Source organism: Diabrotica undecimpunctata, chromosome 9 (assembly GCF_040954645.1).
Source record: "Diabrotica undecimpunctata isolate CICGRU chromosome 9, icDiaUnde3, whole genome shotgun sequence".
In the NCBI taxonomy this organism is placed as follows: Eukaryota; Metazoa; Arthropoda; class Insecta; order Coleoptera; family Chrysomelidae; genus Diabrotica; species Diabrotica undecimpunctata.
In genome coordinates, this window is record NC_092811.1 from 50453584 (window position 1) to 50478248 (window position 24665).

The 24665-nt window shown below is 35.4% G+C and overlaps 1 protein-coding gene across 1 annotated transcript; it reads left to right on the forward strand.

Annotated features, from left to right (window-relative positions):
* The first annotated feature begins 267 nt into the window (after positions 1–267).
* On the forward strand, positions 268–8185 carry LOC140450696 (uncharacterized). The gene is made up of 4 exons (XM_072544363.1): positions 268–1288; positions 2921–3133; positions 3235–6298; positions 7198–8185. Exons 1-4 carry the CDS (start codon positions 268–270, stop codon positions 8183–8185), a joined length of 5286 nt encoding a protein of 1761 aa, XP_072400464.1.
* The last annotated feature ends 16480 nt before the right edge of the window (positions 8186–24665 follow it).

Consider the following 24665-nt stretch of genomic DNA (forward strand, 5'->3'; position numbering starts at 1 on the left):
TGCGTGTGAGAAATTTCATTTCTGGATATATGGTCGTGAAATACTTGTTCACACAGACCATAAGCCATTAATTTCAATTTTTAAAAAGAATCTTGATGATGTATCTGCTCGTTTACAAAGAATGTTGTTAAAATTGTTAAAATATAACATTAAAGTTGAATATTTACCGGGGTCAAAAATGTATGTTGCAGATCTTTTATAAAAACCGAAACTCCAATTGACAAAGAATTAGAATATACTGTTCATGCTCTTTCTCTGTCAGTAGCAATGACAAAAGAAAAAAAGAATAGCTTTCAAAAGGCCATAGAAAATGATCCGGTTTTGACTCAAGTGAAAAAGTTTTGTTTATCAAACTGGCCTAAAAATCCTCATAAACTTGAACCTGATGTAAAATATTACTATAACCTTAAAGAACATATTCATTTGTCAGATAATTTGCTTTTCTTTGATAAGAAAATTATTATTCCTGCTCAACTGAGAAAAGAAATGCTGTGTCTAATACATGCTGCACATTTTGGTATACAAAAATCAAAACTAAGGGCTAGGGAAATAATGTACTGGCCAAAAATGTCAAAAGACATTGAATTTTATATTGAAAACTGTGAACCATGTCAGTTGAACAAACCTTTAAATCAAAAAGAAACGCTGATTAATCACAAGCAACCTGAAAGGCCATGGCAGTTTTTATTCTCAGATTTTTTAGAATTTAAGTCAAAAAGTTATCTTTTAATTGTTGATTTGTACTCTCACTGGATAGAGTTATTTCCTGTGAATGACAAAACTGCTAATACGGTTATAAGGTGTTGCAAAGAAACTTTTTCAAAATTTGGTATCCCAGATATATTTTTTGCAGATAATGTTCCTTTTAATAGTTTTTGTATGAAACAATTTGCTCGGGAATGGAATTTTGAACTAGAGTTCTCAAGTCCTGACCACCACCAATCAAACGGTTTTGCAGAAAAATATGTTCAGATATGTAAAAATATGCTAAAAAAAATTAGTAACGTAAACGAGCTGCAAAACTGTTTGATGGAATACAGAAATACGCCTCTTACAGGTATAGGTTTCGCTCCCTCTCAATTATTGTTGAACCGTATTGTCAAAACAAAACTGCCGATTTCTTCTGAAAATTTAAAATCTAATATTGTTGATCCACAAGTAGTTTCAGAAAAATTAAAAGCAAATTCACAAAAAATGAAAGATCACTATGATAAAACAGCTAAAAACTTACCTACTCTTCAGAAAGGCGATAATGTGTTATTCCGGAAGAATAATTCATGGCAAAAAGGTAAAGTAGTTGATAGGTATAATGAGAGGTCATATTTGTTAGTTGATACAAAAGGCCAACAATTCAGAAGAAATCGAAAGTTATTAAATAAAAAAAACCTGCCAGTTACAGTTTCTGAGTTTTATTTTTCAAATTTATTATATGATGATGCTCCTAGTTCTAGTTTGATGTGCCATGTTGTGTTCAAATCTCTTTAACATAAAAGTATTTATTTACAAAGTAAGGTAATTTACAGGAAAGTCAGTTTGTCAATTCTCTTTATATCAGTTCTCCGAATGTTTAGTGGAATTAAAAATCTATTCTTTGTTCAAAAAATAAAACCTTTTTCTCTCAGAGACTACCTGACCGTTAAGTCGTACATTGTATTAAATAAATTCGAGGAGTTGAAAAACCGGTGATTTAACGGGTTGTGGTCCCTGACTTGATGTTTTGGCGACGATGCAGTAACACAAAAATATATTCAAGTATCGGCCTTCACTCGTAGCGGTTCGATGATATAAAAACTTTTCTCTCTTTGATTTTCACGCGGAAATAGTGTACTTAGAATCTTAAACGGGATATATTCACATCTGTTCGCGATCAACGACATAGCAAGAAGCATTTATGGTCGGTTTTCGATGATAATTATTATATAAAATCGCATTTGTTAGAATAGTTGTGATCAATAAAATTGACTGGTAGCAGATTCAATACTTTCTTTACTACCGGAAATCATCCTTACTTCGACCGAGATTATTTGGAATCGACGTCTTAATACGAAACCAACAAAACGTTTGGTTCCCTTTCTTATGTTTGGACGAAACATCACATCTCCACACATAATTTGGTACCCCTGGTGGGACAGCAAACGTCCTCTACAACACTACAGAAGCAAGGATTTCCAGTTAAAGAGTTCTGACTCCATCACCCACATCGAGATTTACGAAGACGCTGCTCCAAACCCGTGAGTCGTCTTCAAAACGACCCTCTCCAACAGGTAACACCGTTTACAACAACGGTGGACTTATAAACTTTATTTATTTTCGCGTTACTCAGTGACTCTAACTCGATACAATTTCTATAAACAATTCTCACAGTGTTTCTTTGTATTTTATATATTATCACTCACTATAATTTTTATACTCGTTCTCGTTTTAAGTAATACTTTCTTACTTACTATAATTTACGCATAATACGCAATTTTGAATGTGTTTATCAAAGTCGTATCCTACTATATTTATGACTAATTAAAAATTACTTATCGCATTCATTTACAGATATTTCACGATTTTTTTTACACATTTATATAACTTTGAATTTGAATTTTTACACATTTTTTATAGTATAGTACAATTTCAATTTTCAGCCACGATCTTTTTTCTTTTTAATAACAAACATATCTTTCTATCTCTACACTGTACATTGGTGTTGTCTCAGTTTTGTTTTCGGTTTATTATCACATATTTTAATTTATACTAATTGACATGGATCTATTGAAAAGAGAGCGTGGCACATGCAAGTCTACAATCACTAGAATTTTAAATTGGATCAATAACTCCCTTGATATTCAAACTAACACCTTTGAATTAGATCACCGAAAAGCACATTTAGTTAATACCTTTAATAATTACAATGATATTTGCAATAAAATAGAATCTATTGATGCGGTCGACTTGCATACCGAAAATAGGGAAGAAATCGAGGATAAATACTTCTCTGCTATGTCACGAATTGACGGAAAATTATCTCAATTAACGCTCAGTAACTCATCTTCTTCCCCATCACATTCTCAATCACAGGAACCCGCTAGTAATTCAAATGTAAGGTTACCACCCATTTCCGTCCCCAATTTCAATGGTGAATACAGTAAATGGCTCTCTTTTTCCAATTATTTTCTTCTCTAGTAAAGGATAACAATAGTATCACAAAGGCACAAAAATTAATATATTTAAAATCTTCTCTTAAAGGTGAACCCTTAACTTTAATTGACTCACTTGAAGTTACTCACGAAAATTTTGATCTCGCAATAACTATTTTAGAAAAAAAATATGATAATAATCTCGCGATAATAAATTCGCATATTAACGCTATAATAGATTTCCCTACACTTTCAAAGAGCAATTATCATTCATTAAATGAATTCGTAAATGATTTGAAAAGACATATTGACTCCTTAAAAATTCTGCATGTTCCGATCGAATCGTGGGATTATCTCTTAATAAATATCATAATTAGGAAACTTGATTTTGCCACTAAACGGTATTATGGCGAAAGAAGGGATCGCGACAACACTCCCTCGATTGTCGAACTTTTTGAAATATTGAATGAACGGTGCAACATTCTCGCAGACCTAACATATACCTCTGACTCAAAAAGAGAAAAATCACACGGCAAATATAATGCTACCTCTCTCCATCTCAACGCCTCTGCTACACTCCCATCTCGCGTTTATATTAAATGTAATTACTGCAATGATTCAGCTCACAAAATATATACATGCAGAAAATTTTCCTCTCTGCCACACTCTGAAAAATATAACTTTCTTAAGGCTAATCACATGTGTTCTAACTGTTTGGGTACAAAACACACCCATGCTGATTGTCCTTCACGAACTTGCTCAATCTGTTCCAAAAAACACCACACTCTACTGCATCAAAACTCCTATGCGCAAAATACCAATTATTCTGGCTCTTCCCATTCTCCGCATTCCGAAAATTATCGTTCTAACATAAATGGAAATCATTCACGATTTAACCATTCAACACAAAACCCTTCGTATGATAATAGAACTAAACATAACTCTTTTCGTCAACCAAATGATGCCAGTCCAACAACCTCACAAAACACCAATTCTCCTAGTCTCTCATATCAACATAAAAATACCACGCACTCCACGGAACCGCTTCGGACTAATAATGTCCAACCTTCTACTTCTAACAATTTTCCAGACAATGGAAACGACTCCAGCGTTGCTTTGAGTGCTACAAATAAGTCATTTACATACTCTTCAGTTCTCTTATCCACTGTTCAAGTTAATTTGATCGACAAATCAGGAAGACCCTTACTAATTAAGGCAGTCCTAGACTCTGGAAGCCAAAAAACGTTCTGTTCTCAAGAGTTGCTAAGTAAAATCATTTGCAAAATTTATCACAGGGAATTACAAATTTCTGGCATTTCACAAGGCTCTTTCACCTCGAACTTAATGGCAAATATTAATGTTCATTCTCCTAATTTAAAATCTCAGCATCTTAACTTGAATTGTGCAGTTATCCCAAAAATAACTTGTCAGTTACCTCAATTTCATATTCAACCCAACAAGCTCAATATACCCAAGGGTTTCACTCTTGCTGACAAGCATTTTTATCAAAAATCAAATATTGACCTTTTGATAGGAGCAGATTATTATTATGACATTCTTCAACCAGGTCTCGTAAAGTTAGGACATAATCTCCCTACTCTTTTCAATACAATTTTTGGCTGGGTAATCGCTGGCAATATTCCAAACTACGCTCAGTCTAAAAATGATGTCTCTCTATTCGTGCAAACTCAAAATACCCACTCTTCAGACTCAAACCTTGAAGCCCTTGTTTCTAAATTTTGGGAAACTGAAGATTGCCCCGGCGAAAAAATATTGTCCCCCGATGACCAATTAGCCGAATCAAATTTCATTAATCACCTCAAAATTCTCGAAAATGGTCGATTTCAAGTAAATCTACCTCAAAAATCTCCATCTGAGCACCTCAAGCTTGGTGAATCATTCCAAATTGCAAAAAAACGTTTCGAATCACTTGAAAAGAGATTTAAAAATGACTCCAATTTATATAATGCATACAAACATTTTATAGATCAATACATCTCCCTAAATCACGGTAAATATGTTCCTCTTACATACCACAACTCGCTAGATGAAAACAAATATTTTCTACCCCATCACTGCGTATTAAAGGATTCAGCAACCACCAAATTGCGCGTAGTGTTCGACGGAAGTGCAAAAACCACTTCTGGATACTCTTTAAACCAGATACTTCTTACCGGCTTTCAAACACAGCCAGATCTCTTTGATATCCTCTGTCGGTTTCGGCAATTTAAATTTGTTTTCATCGCCGACATCGAAAAGATGTATCGGCAAATTAATGTCAATCCCAATCAGACTTTTTTACAAAACATCCTTTGGAGAGATAGCCCACACGAACCCTTAAAGTGTATTGAGCTAACGTCTGTAACCTATGGCGTAACGTGCTCCAGTTTTCTAGCCACTCGCTGTTTAAAAGAGATAGCTACTTTAAATACCACAAAATACCCCCTTGGTTCTGATGCACTGTTAAATCAGACATATGTCGATGATATTTTATACGGAACCAACACTCTAGCCGAATTAGAAGCTGCAGAGCATGAACTAAATTCCATCTTAAACGGTCACAGTATCACTCTTCACAAATGGGTTTCTAACTCGGCTGAATTTTCTGCCAAATATATTCGGTCATCTCAGTCTAATTATGAAATAACCTCAAACAACTTAAATACCAATAAGGTCTTAGGTCTCTCGTGGCACCCCTTAGATGACTATTTTACGATTTCAATTCCAAGTCCTCCCGCTGCTGATAATAGCTTCACAAAAAGAAACGCCCTCTCAGCACTCGCCAAAATATTTGACCCCATAGGTCTCTTGGGATCATTCACTGTCACTGGAAAGGTATTTATTCAAAAACTTTGGCTCAATAAATTAAATTGGGACGATCCACTCCCTGAAACTCTTGCTAAAGAATGGAAAAGATTTATTAACGATCTCACTCTCCTGGAGTCTCTTAAAGTACCCCGTAATCTTTTTAACAGCAGGCAAATCTCTAAAATTGAAATACACGGATTTGCCGATGCCTCAAGTAAGGCTCAGGCCGCTGTTTTATATTTTCACACAATTTACGCTGATGATACTATCAGTTGTACTCTAATCGCATCCAAATCTCGTCTAGCTCCCTTAAAAACGGTATCCATTCCTAGATTGGAGCTATCAGCCATGTTACTACTGTCAAGGTTAACTAAAAAAATAAATTCCACCTTTGCAAATCGCTTGCACTTCTCCTCCATTAATTTGTGGACAGATTCACACAAATCGCGTTATGTTGGATAAACTCTTCTGCCTCGCGCTGGAACACTTATGAAGCAAATAGAGTAACTCAAATTCAAGACCTAACATCAAATTTTTCTTGGAGACACGTTCGTTCTCATGAAAATGCAGCAGATTGTCTATCTCGCGGCTTGACCGCTACTGAATTTCTAAATTCCCGGATGTGGTGGAACGGCCCTGAATTTCTACTTAAAACGGACTTAAACCTAACGACATTTAACCCGAACTCTACCCAAGTATTATTACCGGACGAAAAGGTATCATCCCTTATAATCAGTTCAAAAATCTCAACGCAAGATGAATTTATCAATAATCTATTTTCAAGGTTTTCCTCTTACTCTAAATTATTACGCACCACTGCCTACATATACAGGTTCTCGTTTAATGCAAGAAACTCATCTGATAAAAAACTTGGTATTTTATCTCCGGACGAATTGCGATCCGCCTCTATATCAATATTTAAGGCTATACAATCCCTAAAATTCTCTAAAGAAATCTTGGAAATAAAAACCCAAGGAATTACATCAAATAAGTCCTTAATTACCCTGAACCCTTTTTTGAATGCAGACGGACTTCTCTGCGTCGGTGGACGCCTAAAAAACGCTAATATCCCCTATGAACAAAAACATCCAATATTGTTACCATCTAACTCTCACATTATCAATTTATTACTAACTCATGAACATTGTCGTCTAGGCCACGCCGGACCGCAAACGACATTGTCCAACGTCAGACTTAATTATTGGCCTTTAAACGGACTTCGAACACTAAAAAAAATTGTAAAAAATTGTCACGTATGTTTTAGATTTCGCGCTAAACCTATGGAACAAATCATGGGAAATTTACCTAAGGTTAGAATTACTCCTTCTCGCCCTTTTCAAAATGTGGGCTGCGATTTCGGTGGGCCATTTCTTATTAAATCCTCTAAGTTAAGAAAGGCTCCAATGCAAAAATGTTACATATCTATTTTCGTCTGTCTAGCCACAAAGGCCGTTCACATAGAATTAGTGTCATCACTCTCTACTGATTCATTTTTATTATGTCTAAAAAGATTCATTGCCCGAAGAGGTCTTCCCTCTCTCATATATAGTGACAACGCAACCAATTTCGCTGGTTCAAAAAATGAACTTAAGGATTTGCGCGAATTTTTTAAATCCCCTAGTTTTTCAAATGACATGCAAAATTTCGCTGCACAAAATTTCATAGAATGGAAGTTTATTCCACCTCATAGTCCCCATTGGGGAGGTATATGGGAAGCAGCAATTAAAAGTGCCAAATATCACATTCGTCGAATGATAGGGAATGCTTATTTAGTGTTTGAAGAATTCAGTACAATTCTCTCGCAGATCGAGGCAATTTTAAACTCACGCCCTATTTGCCCCTTGTCGAATGATCCCTCTGATCTACAATGCCTTACACCCGGACACTTTCTAATAGGCAGTAGCCTTACCTCTTACCCTGAAAAAACATTACTACACTTACCAATTAATAGGCTTAACTTCCTTCAAAGATGTTCACAGATTCAACAGTCGTTTTGGAAACGATGGTCTGTTGAATATCTTAGCCAACTGCATAGTCGACCAAAGTGGTCCAAAGTAAGTCAAAATATTAAGATAAATGATTTAGTCTTATTAAGAACTGATAACTGTCCCCCTCTAAAATGGCCTACCGCGAGAGTCCTGGAACTTTTTCCGGGGTTAGATAATCATGTCCGTGCAGTTAAAATTAGACCTGCTACGGGAGAGACTGTTCGACCAATAACTAAATTATATCTCTTACCACAATTTGATTAGGTATATTTTCTTTCGCGTTTTTCTTTCTATTACGCTTTCAATATTATTTACCCATTTTTTACATAGGTACATATCTATTATAACTATCCGCAATTCGCGCGGGCGAGCTTATGTTCAAATCTCTTTAACATAAAAGTATTTATTTACAAAGTAAGGTAATTTACAGGAAAGTCAGTTTGTCAATTCTCTTTATATCAGTTCTCCGAATGTTTAGTGGAATTAAAAATCTATTCTTCGTTCAAAAAATAAAACCTTTTTCTCTCAGAGACTACCTGACCGTTAAGTCGTACATTGTATTAAATAAATTCGAGGAGTTGAAAAACCGGTGATTTAACGGGTTGTGGTCCCTGACTTGATGTTTTGGCGACGATGCAGTAACACAAAAATATATTCAAGTATCGGCCTTCACTCGTAGCGGTTCGATGATATAAAAACTTTTCTCTCTTTGATTTTCACGCGGAAATAGTGTACTTAGAATCTTAAACGGGATATATTCACATCTGTTCGCGATCAACGACATAGCAAGAAGCATTTATGGTCGGTTTTCGATGATAATTATTATATAAAATCGCATTTGTTAGAATAGTTGTGATCAATAAAATTGACTGGTAGCAGATTCAATACTTTCTTTATTACCGGAAATCATCCTTACTTCGACCGAGATTATTTGGAATCGACGTCTTAATACGAAACCAACAAAACGCTTGGTTCCCTTTCTTATGTTTGGACGAAACATCACATCTCCACACATGTTGAAAATAATGAGACTGTAAATATGTCATCTGAGATGGAATCTGCTGATGAATTAGAAAACACAGTCATAGAAACACAAAATACCTCAACTGAAACAGCACAGAATGAGGACTCCAAAGATAATGCTAATTGCTGTGACAATCCTGTTGGTAATGATGAGGAACAGCCGTCCATCTCAGGTAACATACATCAAGTAACTGAGAGTAACATAGAGCTGGTGTTTGAGAGTGACTCAGAAACTGATAAAAATAGTGAAATAAACGCATACCCTTCCGACAGACGTAAAACTAAAAAACCAAATTATCTTGAGGACTTTTTCTTGTATTAATGTTTTTGTTAAAAAAAAAAAAAAAAAAAAAAAATTAAGTTTTATGTTTAGAGTAGAATCTAAGTTGTATTTTAGACATTACTGTTTCTGTTAGTCTGTATGCAGCTTAAGATCATGAACTTTAGTGTGTAGACAGCTTAAGCTGACAGCTGACAGAGAACAATGATGGCCGCTAGTTAGAGCCCGTAATGTAAGTTTATATGTTTAAAAAAAAAAGAAAATAAAGTTCTCCAGAATAGTTATTTTTATAATATCCACCACCAACGAAATAAAACAAGACTATGTTCAAGTAGACATTTCAAAGAAATCAAAACCTGGTTTCGATAATACAGGGATTTCGCCATCTCTAACTCAACTGTGGCCTACGGGCAAACCAATATTACCAAAAAAGCTTGAAGACATCTCATCTTTACTCCATCTTATTACTAAAGACGTTAAGCACCACTATACTACTCTAATAATTGATACTAATGTTGAAGATTATCTTGATGGTTACGACGCTAATTTTAGATTTTGAATTTGACGGATAATACCTGCTGTAGATTATTTGATAAAAAAAATTTGGTGTTATTTTTTATCCATCTTAAATATTTATATAATTATTTATCCATAAATGAATGCTTATATAATTCAAACTGCCCTACTACATTTTTTGCAATTGAAATACATAAACCCTGCCGTACCCCCATTTTTATATATTTTGGGTAGGTGCTTTTATACATAACTACATCTAATTTGTATATACAAATAATATATACAATAATTCAATAATAATAATAAACAATATTCAATAATCCAACTACGATAAGATTAAAATCCAAGATAAATGGATCCGTAACCTCACTGACGTTGATATTCCTCCGAACCTCTCCAAGTTGTTGGCACTTGGCCCAAAGTTTGGTTTACAACCTTCTTTTCGTGACTACTCTATTTCCAACGTCCTAGCTGACATTGAAAATCTCCTCTCAGATGCCACTGATGTCAACGTATTGGATCTTAGATCCCAAGCTAATAACATAATTTTAAACTATTCCAAACAACCCAAACATCTCTTTCACCAGCTGATCAAGCTTTTAAAGAAACAGCGATCTTCCTTTAAACCCATCCTGAACTTGTTGTCCTTACTAGTGATAAAGGAAATTCCACTGTTATCACGTATAATGAGGAATATCTCACTCTTAGCTCGCGCTTATTAGAGGACGATCATTATTACAAGCCCCTTTCTCGAGATCCCACTCAAACTTTTACACCTAAGATCAATGATTTTATTACCAAATTAAAAAAAGACAAACTTCTAGATCAAAACATTGCTAAGCTTCTCCACTCCTATAATGGTTATGCTCCACGTTTCTATTGTCTTCCCAAAATTCATAAACCACAACTTTGTATGAGACCCATTGTTTCGTCTATCAATGCTCCTAATGGTAATATTGCCAATTTCCTTACAAATATTTTAACCAAAGCTTATGATGCAGATAATCAATTTAATATCACTGACTCTTTTAAGTTTGCTAATTTTATTAACCCGCGATCACTGTCGATGTTAGAAAAAATCTAACAAATTCGAATTTACCCTTATATTTTTGATTTTCGGGTAGTTATGATTTAAAGCTTCTAGATATGCCTGGTGATGCTTTGGATATATCGCATTTTAAAGCGAAACAATGGGTTGGAGTGGGAGGTGCGGACTGCGCGGTGCACGTTGGATAAAATCTAACACGACAGTGATCGCGTACTCGCTGTCGAGTAAGGTTGTTGTTTATTTCGTGTAGTCTGTCGAGATTATTTACGCTCGTCTTTTACACTTATTATCTAAAATGGATGAGAAAACACAAGAAAAATTGATAAAATGGTTCGAGGAGTGTGAGAGTGATGTGGAAATGGATAATAACTCGGATTCAGATGCTCCATCTGGGCATAGTGAACACTGTTCCGATACAGAACAATCTGGGTTGAGTGAGAGTGAGGAAATAATTGAAAGTGAGCCGGTTCCATCCACAAGTGCTTCAAATATAACTATTTTGCCAATTGATGTGCCAATCTCTAGAGGAAAAGACAAAACAGAGTGGCTTCATCACAAAAGAACCGATCTCAGAAATAAAACTTCCCGGCAAAATATAATTACGAAGTTGCCAGGCGTAAAAAATGTAGCGAAACGATATAAAACAGCTCTAGATTGTTGGAAATTGTTTTTCCCCGATGAGATAATTTCTTATATTGTTGATTGCACCAATCAAAAATTAGATAAAATGAGGCCATCATACAATAATTCAAAAAACTGCGCGCCAACCGATTTTATAGAAATTAGTGCATTCTTGGGTTTGCTTTATCTGGCCGGAGTCAAAAAAGCTCAGCATTTGAGTACCGCAGAGTTATGGAGCACCGATGGAACCGCACTGGACTTTTTTGCGGCTACATTATCAAAATATCGGTATCATATTCTGGTTCAAGCTATAAGATTTGACGACAGCAATTCACGGAAGGAACGAGCAAAATTTGACAATTTAGCCCCTATACGTCACATTTTTGATGCCTTTGTTCAACAATGCTTGAATAATTACACAATTAGTGAATACGCAACAATTGATGAACTGTTGGAAGCATTTCGGGGTAAATGCAAATGTAGACAGTATATTGCTAATAAACCGGCAAAATACGGGATTAAAATATATGCGCTTTGTGATGCTAGAATGTTCTATACATCTAATATGGAAATTTATGCTGGCAGACAACCCGATGGGCCTTTCCAAAAGCCCAATGATGCAAGTAGTGTAGTAAAACGACTTATTCAACCAATTAATAACTCAGGAAGAAATGTTACTATGGACAACTATTTTACATCGGTTCCTCTAGCCAATGATTTATACGAAAACCACAGATTAACTATAGTAGGTACAATACGAAAAAATAAAGCCCAAATTCCTCCAATGCTACTGTATGTTAAAAATCGGCCAATAAAAAGTTCCATATTTTTGTATGGTGACAAAGAAGTAAATACGAAAAACCATTGTATATTAGCTTCTTACGTACCAAAAAAGAACAAAAACGTACTAATGTTATCAACATTACATGACGATGATTCCATAGATCCTTCATCCCAAGATCTCAAACCTGAGGTCATTACCTTTTACAACAGTACGAAGGGAGGTGTAGATGTCGTTGATTGGCTAAAATCAGAGTATTCTGTGAGCAGAATAAGTAACCGTTGACCCCTTACTGTCTTTTGTACTCTGCTCAATATTGCCACTGTAAATAGCCAGATAATTTTTAGAAGCAATACTAATGTAATTTTAAAACGAAGAGCTTTCATTACTGATTTAGCAAAACAACTTGCACTACCCCATGTAACTCGTCGAGCATCTATACCAAGGTTATCTACAAGTCTTCGTCAAAAAATACATAACGTAGCTGGAATCAAACCTCAACCGGCACCGTCAACAGCAAATAATGAAAAACCAAGATGCCTTTACTGCCCAGTAAGAAAAAACCGCTTTACCCAACATCGTTGCAATATTTGCACAAGCCCAATTTGTAAAGAACACACGCAGAGAACAAGTTATACATGCACGGAATGCACAGATGACGATAATGATGAAAATTAAATCATTGTAAGTTTTTTGTTTACTTACCTTTTTAGCTTACTTATTCCCTTTTTGTGTTTTTTTAGGCAGTGAGACAGAATAACGTTAAGCAATTGTTCGCAGAGTCTAAGCGAAACAGGGAATACTTTGCTTACCAAAACTTACTTTTTCTTATCTTTTAACTTACCCTTTTCGGTTTTGTTGCCATAATTATGTTAAGTTTGAATGTGTTAAATAATTTAGTTTCAGTTTTTGCTTATTAAAATGAGTTATTGGGAAACTAAAATTGTTTTATTGAAAAAACACTAATGTTAGATAAAATCTAACACGACAGTGATGGTGTAATAAAATTAACGACATTGATGCTGGGTTAATGATTTCAAACTGCCTGAAGGCTACATGTTGGTAAGTTTTGATGTAGTTTCTTTATTCTCTAACCTTCCTCTTTCAGTTGTCCTTACTTCAATTCATAAAAATTGGGATATTATCCAGCCCTCGTCCCCAATCTCTTGGGAAGTCTTTTCTGATTTGCTGAAACTTGGTTTTGAGACAAATTAATAAATTTTTAATAATCAATTTTATCTCCAAATCTTTGATACTCCCATGGGGTCCTCAATTTCCCCGATTTTAGTTAATTTTGTCCTCGACGATTTAGTCGAAAATCGGCTTCACAGTTTGACTTTTCATGTTCCTTTTGTGAAAAGGTATGTCGACGACCTCATATTGGCACTTCCGCCAGATAAGGTTCAGAGCACCTTATCACATTTCAATGCATATGATCCTCATCTACAGTTCACTTGTGCATTGCTTTTTTAGATATGCGTGGGTTGTGACCTTGGGTTAAGTACTTCTTGGTATAGAAAAGAAATGGCGAGTAACCGTTTTCTTAATTACCACTCATGCCATGCGATGAGATACAAATACAACCTCGTACCAGTTCTTAGTTTTAGGGTTCATAGGTTGACACATCCTTCTCACCGAAGGGATTCTCTTAACCTTCTAAAGTCCATTTTGTTACAGAATTCATATCCACTATATGTAATTAATAAATTTCTTTTTTCTACCAGTTACACACTGTCTAGACATAGTTTGACAAACAATAGTCAAGTAAAGGGGCATCCTGATATTTCAATAGGAACACCAGAAAACGACTCCCACAGCGTTCCTTCTTCCCAGATACGTTACTACTCTCTCCCTTATTTCCCTCATTTGACTGAGAAGCTCGCAAAACTTCTAACATTGGCACCAGTGAAGATTGGAGTTAAAAATGTCAGATCAGTTGGTAAACTTTTTTCTAAAACCAAAACTCCTCTAAACCCGTTAGAAAAAATCAATGTGGTTTACAACATCCCCTGCATGGATTGCAACCTATGTTACATTGGCCAGACTCGTAGATCCTTTAAAGGTCGACTAACTTCTCACAAGAGTGATATTAGATGCCATAAATATTCTTGTGCCTTAGCACAACACATTCTTACTTCTGACCACCGACCAGATTATGAACAGGTCAAAATTCTTTGTACAGAAAGCAACCATATCAAGAGAAGTTTCCTAGAAATGTGCCACATTTTCCTGAATCCTTCCTCCATGAACAAACGTACCGACATCGACAACCTCAGTTTATTATACCATTCTCTTCTTTCCAACATCAAATGGGAATTTCTCGAAGTTCTTTTGCTTCCAGACGGTATCATCTCCGCTCCGTTTCCCGTTCCCAACCTTCTTTTTATTCCCCATTAGTACTTCCTTATATCCAACCTTTTACATTTATACTGACTCATTCCTAATTTACATAAAGCTTTATCTATTTCACAATCCATATTCTCATTCCTCATTCCTTGACTTCATCGCCATAATAAATTTCAGATTTCAACCTTCCTTCACTACAAATTGGTTTTGTAGTCATTCCAATCAAATAATTTTATTTTCTTCAACGTCCTCTGCGTTGCTGGTTTGCGCTCTTAGTGTATTGCGTATACTCATCTCATACTCCCAATAAGTTGTCCCGACGCACAACTATAAAATGACACACAATTACTTCAACGAAAATATCGGTAACTTGACTTTGTTTTCCAGCTGGAATTTTTGAATTTGAGATGTGCCCTAAAGTGAAGTATGTATAAGATGTTTTTTAAACGTTTACTTTATTAGAATAACAGCTCTGTACCAGTGTGTTTTGTAAAATCTTTTGTTTTTATCTCTACACTTTAATAAGTTTTTTTACGTACAATGTGACGGGTTTTTCTAGTGCTTCGCAGTAGTTTTTATCCATTTTTTTTTCACCTTTAAAGTAATCTTTTTCTTATGGTTATACATGAATTCGACTAATATAAGCTAATATTTCAACTTTAATATTTTGACCACGGATACTAAGAGAATGGTGTGTTTGTTTTACACCTTAACTTTCTTCACTCACCATTCGTAAGTTATTTTTTCATGTTTTTTTTTATATTCTTACCTACCACCTTTGTATTATTTTAGATTGAACTGATGAAACTTGTAAATAAAATAAGCGAAACATCTTCAAATATAGGAATGGAACTGTGATTTCCTTTTATTATTTCTCCTTTGACCGATATCCTCGTGACCAAAAGATTTATTTTTTTTTTGGAACTTACTTATTGAATATATATATATATATATATATATATATATATATATATATATATATATATATATATATATATATATATATATATATATATATATATATATTGTGTTGAACATTTTACAAATAAAGTTTTTAAATATGTAGATTCTGCTATTTCCACTTCGTCTTTTGGATAAAGTCCATCAATCTACTTACTACAGTGCCTCTATGACTGAAACTGCTACTCTACGAGACTGCTGTAGGAGGCAGTAGTAAGGGTTTTGATCTGATTTATTTTCAGTGAAATTGTCAAAAACTTTTTATTAATATCCAAATACAAAAACTATGATATATAATCACACGGTGTCACTGTTACGAACTGTCACTATTCTGAACCTCCCCTCCGTTAACATTCAAGACTGTGCCTGCATGCCACCTGATATGCCCAGGTTTGCCCACCAGCAATCGTTCAGAGATTGGGACCTGCCACCGCATTTCCGTCCACAACAACCGTTGTTGTAACAACCGAAAAGCAGAAGATCAATCCGTTTCCATCCGCAACAGCCACGGGAGAGTGGAAGGAGATCGGGCCCTTTCCGTCGGCAACAATTTCAGGACGGTAAAATGAGATCGGGTCCTTTTCATCGGCAACAGTTTCGGGAAAGTGGAAGGAGATCGAGCCCTAGTATCTCGAGATCTGACAGCTTCTCTCCGGGTCAGGGAAGGGAGGTGGGAGGTCGAACCGGGTGAACGGATTAGGGAACTCTTAAGGTGGGTGACATCGTAAGTGCGTAGTTTCCCTAGCGTTACGTGTGAGCTCAATAAATCGGTGGTGCGGGGTTTCCCTAAGGTTTGGGTTTCCCTAAGCTTGAATACGAGCCGAATGAGTGAGAAGAATCCAGGTTTACACAGCAGCGACCGTTGTTGAGCCTGCCACGTGCCTGCATGCCACCTGACAAGCTTGGGTTTGCCCACCAGCAACCCTTGTTGGACATGCCACGTGCCTGCGTGCCACCTGATATACCCAGGTTTACCCACCAGCAACCGTTATTGGACATGCCACGAGCCTGCATGCCACCTGACATTTTCTATCCGGAACAACCACAAGAAAATAGAAGGAGATTAAGCCCGCCCATGCTTACCCATCAGCAACCATTATTGGACCTGACACACGCCTGCATGCCACCTGACATTCTCAGGTTTACCCACCAGCAACCGTTATTGGACATGCCACCTGACATACCCAGGTTTACCCACCAACAACCGTTATTGGACATGCCACGAGCCTGAATGCTACCTGACATTTTCTATCCGGAACAACCACAAGAAAATAGAAGGAGATTAAGCCCGCCCAGGCTTACCTATCAGCAACCGTTATTGGACCTGCCACGTGCCTGTATGCTACCTGATATTTTCCGTCCGCAACAACCTCAAAAAATAGAAGATCAAACCGTTTCTATCTGCAGCAACCACAAGAAAATAGGAGATCAAGTCCGCCCAATTTTATATTGCTGGAGCGAAGTTCGCCACCACGTATATACATCAATATATCCCAAACCTTTCTTGTTGTTTATTTTTAAAATACACTCAAGAACCATTCATTTGATCTATTTACTAAAATATTGAAAATGAATCCCACATACCATACCATACCATACCATGGTATACATCTATTAGTTAATGAAGATTGAAACGAAGACAGTATTCTTGATCCTACTACTGCGGAAGACCAAAAAACCAAGTGGATAATGCAGTTGTGGATATGGATGTTGAAACACAGCTTAAAGTAAAGGTTAATTTAGTTGCTGAACATAAAAATAATAAATCGTCGCTGTTACTGCAATAGGTTGTATTTCAAAATTATTTACTTTTCAGTTTAAGGCATTTTCCAAACCAAAATCATCTTTTCTAGTATACTCCAAAATCTCATAGGGTAACTGACCCAGTAATGGACACTGTACCAGTAATGGATACTAATTTGATAAATTATCAGAAAATAAGGAAAATGTCTGATGTAAGCCCCACATCGGGCTAGCTAAATGTTCTCTGCAGTATTGGCCATCATATTTTCAATGATTAAATAGCTAACTTCGCTCATCTGTCAAAAGTCAGATTAAAAATCAAATGAAGTTTGTGTGAGTCAGCTGATGTAAAGTGTTTATTTAAGGTATCGTTTTTTACAATTTTCTTGTTTAATTTAAGTTTAAATATTTTTTTGCAAATGGAACAGGCTTAGTTTTAATTGTTATTAATGATAATTACTGTAATTTTCGTCAAATTAGATATTTTTAATTATCTAGTTTGAAATTTAGGGGACTGACCACTACTAATACACAATAAACCGAGAGGGCGAGTTTTGGAGTAACGGCGACGAAATTCTAATCAGAACGTCAAAAAAATTAAAGGAATACGAAAAAACGTCCTTAAAAAATTACGAATCAAATCTACTGAGTTGTTATGGTGTTTCACTAAAAACTAAAAAACTAAACTAAAAAAACCGATAAAAATACTCCCGGCTGGTGGTTTGGATTCATGGAAAAATACTTACGAAATTTAAAGATACTTACGGAATTTCTAAAGTAATTCCAATGCTGCTCCAAGTGACTACAGTACAATATTTACAGTTTTAATCGAAGCTGCAAGTAAAGCTACAGCACATAATCAAAAACATGTGTGTGTAACGTTTGATCAACCTTTGTATTGGTGTAACGTTTCAATCAACCAATTGAAGGTGACACCAAGCTCAGCTTGGTACTTGTCCCCCGTACTATATTATTCCAAAGCGACCTCACTAAATTATAAATATTTTTATTGGCCGGCCCACTCTATATAAGCCAATAAAAATTTTTATTTGCTCTTTTCAATCATATCAATACAATCATTCTTAATGAAACTTTAGTCACACAAATTGGTTAGTGTCTTGGCCGTATACACGGGTAAGTATCTTTTTCTAGTTTTAGGCCTGTTTTTTACTTGTTTTCTTTTGCATAGCAGATACTTTCTTTCTTAAAATAAAGCTGAAAACATTTTAACGTTTATTTTTTTTTACTGTATTTATGTACCTATATTATCTTATTTTATTTAATATCTTATTAATAAATATTTTCCTGTAAATTTATTTTTAATGCCACGCTTTGATCGGAGATTTTGCTGAGATCGTTTTTCTCTGAATACTCAGCTTTATTTCTGATCGGGCTTTTCTTTTGGGAGAAAACTGATCTTTGTATGAATTTTCTAGCCACTACCGTGGGGAGCAAGAAATAGCCAACCACACTACCTTGGGAAGCAAGCAACAGCCAACCACACTTCACCTTCACTAAGGAAGTATGGGAACAATCAGCAACCGCCCATACTACCTTAAATCGACAGATGCATCAGAATATAATCTGAAACCTATTTACCAACCTGGGGACATAAGTGATTGCTATTATCTAGACCAGCAACCCCCGACAGCAGCTAACTTTCACAAAGATCGGAACACTTCCTGGAGAACTGAACGACTCCTTCAGAACGAACTAAAGCTGAGTACTTTTTAATATATTTAATTATTTTATACCGGCAACCGGCAGAATCTTTTGAGTCTCGGTTTAACAATTTATTTTTGTTTCGCATTGATAATAATTTGAATTCTGTTTATTTTTATTTAATAAATAAATATACCTTTACTATGACTTCGTAAGTTTTTTTATTTCCTGTACCTTTCTGGGATTTGTGTGGAGAGAGAATGAATAGGGAACGAACCCAGGGCTGAGCAGTCGGGCAGAGCACCATTCTGATGGATGGAACGGTAGGCGTTTTTCTCTTGAATATCCTTAGGGATATTCGAAGAATTTCTCCCCTCGTTTCTTCCAGCAGTGTGGTGTTGCTTAACGCCCTGGTCTTAATAAGATTAAGACGTTACATTGGAAAGCGCGAAATATTCTTGCTTCGATTACAAATGATAATGACCCACCCAATTTAAAATCGATAATACTTGTAATAGGCGGGTTTCATGCTCATATGCCCTATTTAGGAAGTATCGGTTTGATTATGGAAGGAAGCGGAATAAAAGAAGCTATTTCGACAATTTATGCCGAGGGTTCAGCTGAGAAAGCACTAACAGGCTATGCATACGCAAGAGCAGTTCGCGCACATTTTCTGTTATATCTCGCTTTAGCCAATATTATTTTTGAAAATGTCGAATTTACAGATGCCGAGAATAAAGTTCTAGAAGAAGCTCGAAAAAATTTAGGTATTATTCCAGTCGATAGTTTAAATGATAATACATGGTCTAATATAATAGATAAATTTGAACTGACTGTATCAAATATAGAAGAACGTGGACCCATAAGCAAGCTGTGGGTGCAATATTTTAGAATGGTCACAATTATGCTCGACTTCATTAATTTACAACGTTGCGGAAACTGGGATCCTAACCTCCATTGCCTTGAATTAATGCTGCCCTTTTTCCATGCGTCTCGCCATAATTTGTTTACAAAGAGTACCTACGCATATTTTTTACAGGGTCTGCGAAAGCTTAAGCAAAGTATATATCCAAGTAATTCAAAAATTTAACATCGTGTGGTATTATCCCTAAAATATTACAATTCATATAAAGAATAGGTTAAAAGAAAGGTGTAACAAATTTCGCATTTGTTTATATAAAATATGTTTTTAATAAATGAAATTGAGGGCACACACAAGAAACAGCGTCGGTCGGAATGTGCAAGTCCATCAAGAATGTTGGAGTGCGACCTTGTTGTCGTCGGCTGACAAAACAAACTTGACCCACTTTTGAACGACTGTTGATATAGCAAGGACGAATATAAAAGAGACAAAAATTATTATCATAGATCTCAGAACTAAATTAGCGTCAAGATGGCAAGTCGACATACCACGTATTGGTAATTATGAAGTAGCCTCGGTGCAACGTCAACTAAGTACTAATTACATTTAGCATAAGTAATATTGTAAGAGTGTACAGTTAGTGTTTCAAATAAATGTATCATCTGACACCACAACTACGTTATTTACCATACGATACCATAATTGAAACTAATTTACCATAATTTACCATAATCGAAAGGATATTTCACAATAAGCCTATCAGATAAATATCAGTAGATAGACTATATATATCTGGGCGCAACCCCTAAATCGCAGCCTCTAAAATCGCAACCCCCGGTCGTAAGTTCCAAACGGCTTAACGTAGGATGACGTACGAGGGCTCGTTGGAAAGGGGATGAAAAATGGGGTTTTTGTATGCGCAGTATGTGCCGTGCGCATCGGAGCATGCCAAAAGGGCATTATTAGGTATTTTCGTTTCTATTGGTCCGATCGTGACGTACGAGGGCTCGTTGGAACGGGGAGGAGACGGGGAATACTTTGACACAAAAAACAAAGATGGCAGCATTGCCAAATGGGCGCTAGAACGTATCTTCGTTGCTATTGGCATGATTTTGACGTATGAGGTGTCAAATGAAAGCGTTGGTGACACACAGAAGCCATGTCAACGATCAGTATGAAGATTCTGCTTTTTCTTCTTTTCCGTACAGTGCCTAAGAGAACGTGACATCCGACGTAGAACGTGACATTCGATGCAGAACGTGAAATGTCGCGTGAAATGACGTGACATTCGACGCAGGACGTGACATTCGACGTAGAACGTGAAATGTCACGTGAAATTCGACGCAGGACGTGACATTCGACGTAGAACGTGAAATGTCACGTGACATTCAACGCAGGATGTGACATTCGACGTATAACGTGAAATGTAACGTGACATTCGACGTAGAACGTGACAGTTATGTGTCAGTCAAGACGTCGCTTGACATATAAAACGTGACATTCTACGTAGAACATATTCAGTAGTAATGCGTAGGAGAAATAAACATATCTTTCATTAAAATATCTTTTATTATTGAGTTACATATAGATACAAGTTATATACAACACTGAAACTTTTATATTAAAAAAAGACATAGACATGTACAAGTATTGTTTATTTACATTACATTAGTACCAAAAGTACTTCTTTATAATCTTCTTCCATCTTTAGTAAGCGATTAGGATATGCCAGCCAAAATCGTCCCTTTTTCACAAAACCTAGTAGTTCAAGTAGCGTTTTACTCAGGTAACCTCTATTCAAATATCGGATAAGGGTATTTCGTCGATCAGTATTTTTAATTGTGATGTAATTTAATTTGAACTCTAAGTATTCGTTTTGCTTCCAATCTCCTTTGATCTTCATTCTCTCGGTTTGACCGTTGCTCAGCTTGTTCTTTTGATTCTTCGTGATGGTGATGTTTGTTACATGATATGAACACAGTTCTAGTATCGTTCCAATCGTTCATTTGGAATAGTCTTTTACAACCGCAAGGTTTTTCAGATTCACTTATTGTCTCATAAGGCATTGTGTCTCCTAACCAGAGGAATAAATGTAAGATACTTCTGAAGAGGTATCCGAAACGTTTAAGAAAAGAACTAGCATACTCCAAAGTGCTATTCTCTGAACACACACACAGATACAAAGAGCAACCATAAGGCATGTAAACAGACCAGCACCTTGATTTATACTAATCTCCAAAAATTGTTAATACAGTTATTTATACAAAAATCCAAACACACACACACACACACACACACACACACATCTTCTGACTGAAGAAGTTTTGGTGTAATATTAACCGTATTTTTATAAAGCATATATTATATGGATAAAATTAGTATTAATCAAAGAATTGAAATTATATACAGAAATATATTAAATATGTTAAAAGATAGTGCATTTGTTAGCAAAACCGGATGAAGCCTCGTGATAACGCGGTACCGCATAATTCAAAACACGTAATTATCTGATAACAAAATTTATTTTTTATTTCAAAACGCCGGAACAAAAACCACAGTTGCTACATTTTGTAAAATGTATAATGATAGTGGTAAGCTATGGTATCATGGGTTTTTACTTATAAAACCAGAAAATATAACATTTTCAGAACATTGTACATCGCTTATCTTTGGAACGGATCTATCGATGTAACCGTACGCGCATTAGGTTGACGCAACTTAGGCTCGCGTGGCGCGATGTGCAGTTCAAGTCTTTAAAAGACCGAGGAGCGCATACGATGTCACAGTGTGCATCTCAAACTTACTACAACAATTTCGCAGTATTCAGTACGTTGTGCAGTGACTTACATATTTGATATAGGTAAGCGTTTTTTCTTTTTACATTTTTATGTATTTTATGAGAATTGTACATCTTTGTTCGTATTTCATACAGTATTTTATGAAAAATGTATACTTTTTGTATTTATTATGCCCATTCTATCGTGGTTGCTCTAAAATATTTCACGACCGCTAGTTTGTTCTCTTCTTTTCGTATTTCGATTTCTTGTAATATATGGTTCTTCTCTATTCCCAAGTATGTAATGCTTCTCTCCATTCATGCTGAGCAGAAAAACTATAGTTTTTTATTATTATTGTAGATGGATCTATCAAAAATAAACGCAGTTTCTTTGGTTGCAGAACAAAAACCTGCAATAAAATTAAACCTACTGCCCATAGACGAACCGAAGAAAATTCTAGCCGCCAAGCTGGTAAATGCTAAATTTGGTCAAGCAGTTTTGCTGGAACTGGAGGAAAACGTTGTGTTTCTGCCACATAGAGTCACAGACGTATATATTCCATTCATCTCAGACTTCGCAACTAAGAAGTATTCCATCATATTCCGAGGACTAGTCAACACTGGAGGTGTTCATCCAGCGGCAAAATTTGAAATAATAGAATAAAGAAAAACAGTAAGTGATTTTTTCTTCTTATTTTGTGTGTGAGTAGCCATGCACAAACAAATAATTAAACAGTCTGATGATTTGATGCACATTATTAAAAAGCTTAGTAAAATAATTTTTGACAAATTCAATGAAAGGAATCGTAAAGTTTGGACAAGACGGTTAAAAAGTCAAATTTGGAAATGTAGTAATGTAATTAAAAACATTAAACTATCCGTAGGAACAGTTAGAAAATTGCAAACTTACATAGAACATTTTAAGCATTTTAGGCAAATTATGTTAAATTTCAATAATAAGTACGTTGGGTTGGGGCTTAGTTCAAAAATACGCAATAGAGTTAAATGGGTCATTTCGTGTTTCGCTAGTCGAATTAAAACCGGGGTAATAGTAAATTTATGTCATAAGGATGTAGGAATGTTTTTGGATGATGCATTTACAGTTTTTAGTAGAAAAATTAAAATTATATTGAAAACAAATAGAATACTTAAAGTCAATACTACATTTTGTGGTGAATTTATTAAAAAATCGAGTGATAGTGAAAGTTTAGATTTAAAATATTTCAATACGAAAAATGCTATTATAGATACATCGACCGGTTTACATCTTTGGTTTGTTGAATACGTTAAAGATAAAATTTTTACAAAGTTGTCTGAATTTGCTGAAAAAAAATCGGGGGCCGCGCTATCTAAAGTAATTTCATTGGAGGTTAATATTAATAAAGTGGAAATAGGAAACGGCTCATCGTTTTTTGACTTGCCAATAGAGATTCAGAGAAAACGAGCGTGCATTAATGTGCATAATTTCGATCAGGCATGCTTTTATTGGTCAATAGTTAGCGCTTTGTGTCCTGTTACTAAGGATCCACAGAGAGTATTAAAATATCCACATTATTCTACTGTTTTGCAAACGGATAAATTAGAAAGCCCAATGCCATTAAACCAAATTTCAAAATTCGAAAAATTAAACGCCATATCAGTTAATGTTTTTGTCTTAGAATTAAATGTAGTTAAGGACAAACAATTTTACGAAGTAATACCTGCCAGACTGACACCGCAAAAGATGGAAAAGCATGTTAATTTGCTTCTTGTACAAGATAAATATTTTCCAAAATTAAACGATTACGATGTTCTTCCAGAAGATGACGATCAGACTGAAATACGCCTTCATTATTGTTGGATTAAAGATTTGGAAAAATTAGTAAGATCACAATTAAACAAAGCCACACGTAAAAAATATATTTGCGATCGTTGTTTAAACTATTTTCACAGTGAAAGCAAACTAGCAGAGCACGAAGAAATGTGTTCAGATATGAATAAATGCAAAATGACTGTTCCTAAATATGATTATGTGGCTTTTCGCAATTTTACATACAGACAAACAACTCCGTTTATAGTTTATGCCGATTTTGAATGTCAATTACATAATTTTACAGATTCCAATGTCACATTGAGCAAAACAGCAA

What these genes read in the sequence shown, in the direction of transcription:
- LOC140450696 (XM_072544363.1), top strand. Translation starts at nt 268, where the DNA reads ATGACAAAAGAAAAAAAGAATAGCTTTCAAAAGGCCATAGAAAATGAT. An exon ending in CAATTTCAATGGTGAATACA is followed by an intron (nt 3,134 to 3,234) that starts GTAAATGGCTCT and finishes CTTCTCTTAAAG; the next exon opens with GTGAACCCTTAACTTTAATT. An exon ending in GCCATGTTACTACTGTCAAG is followed by an intron (nt 6,299 to 7,197) that starts GTTAACTAAAAA and finishes CGTATGTTTTAG; the next exon opens with ATTTCGCGCTAAACCTATGG.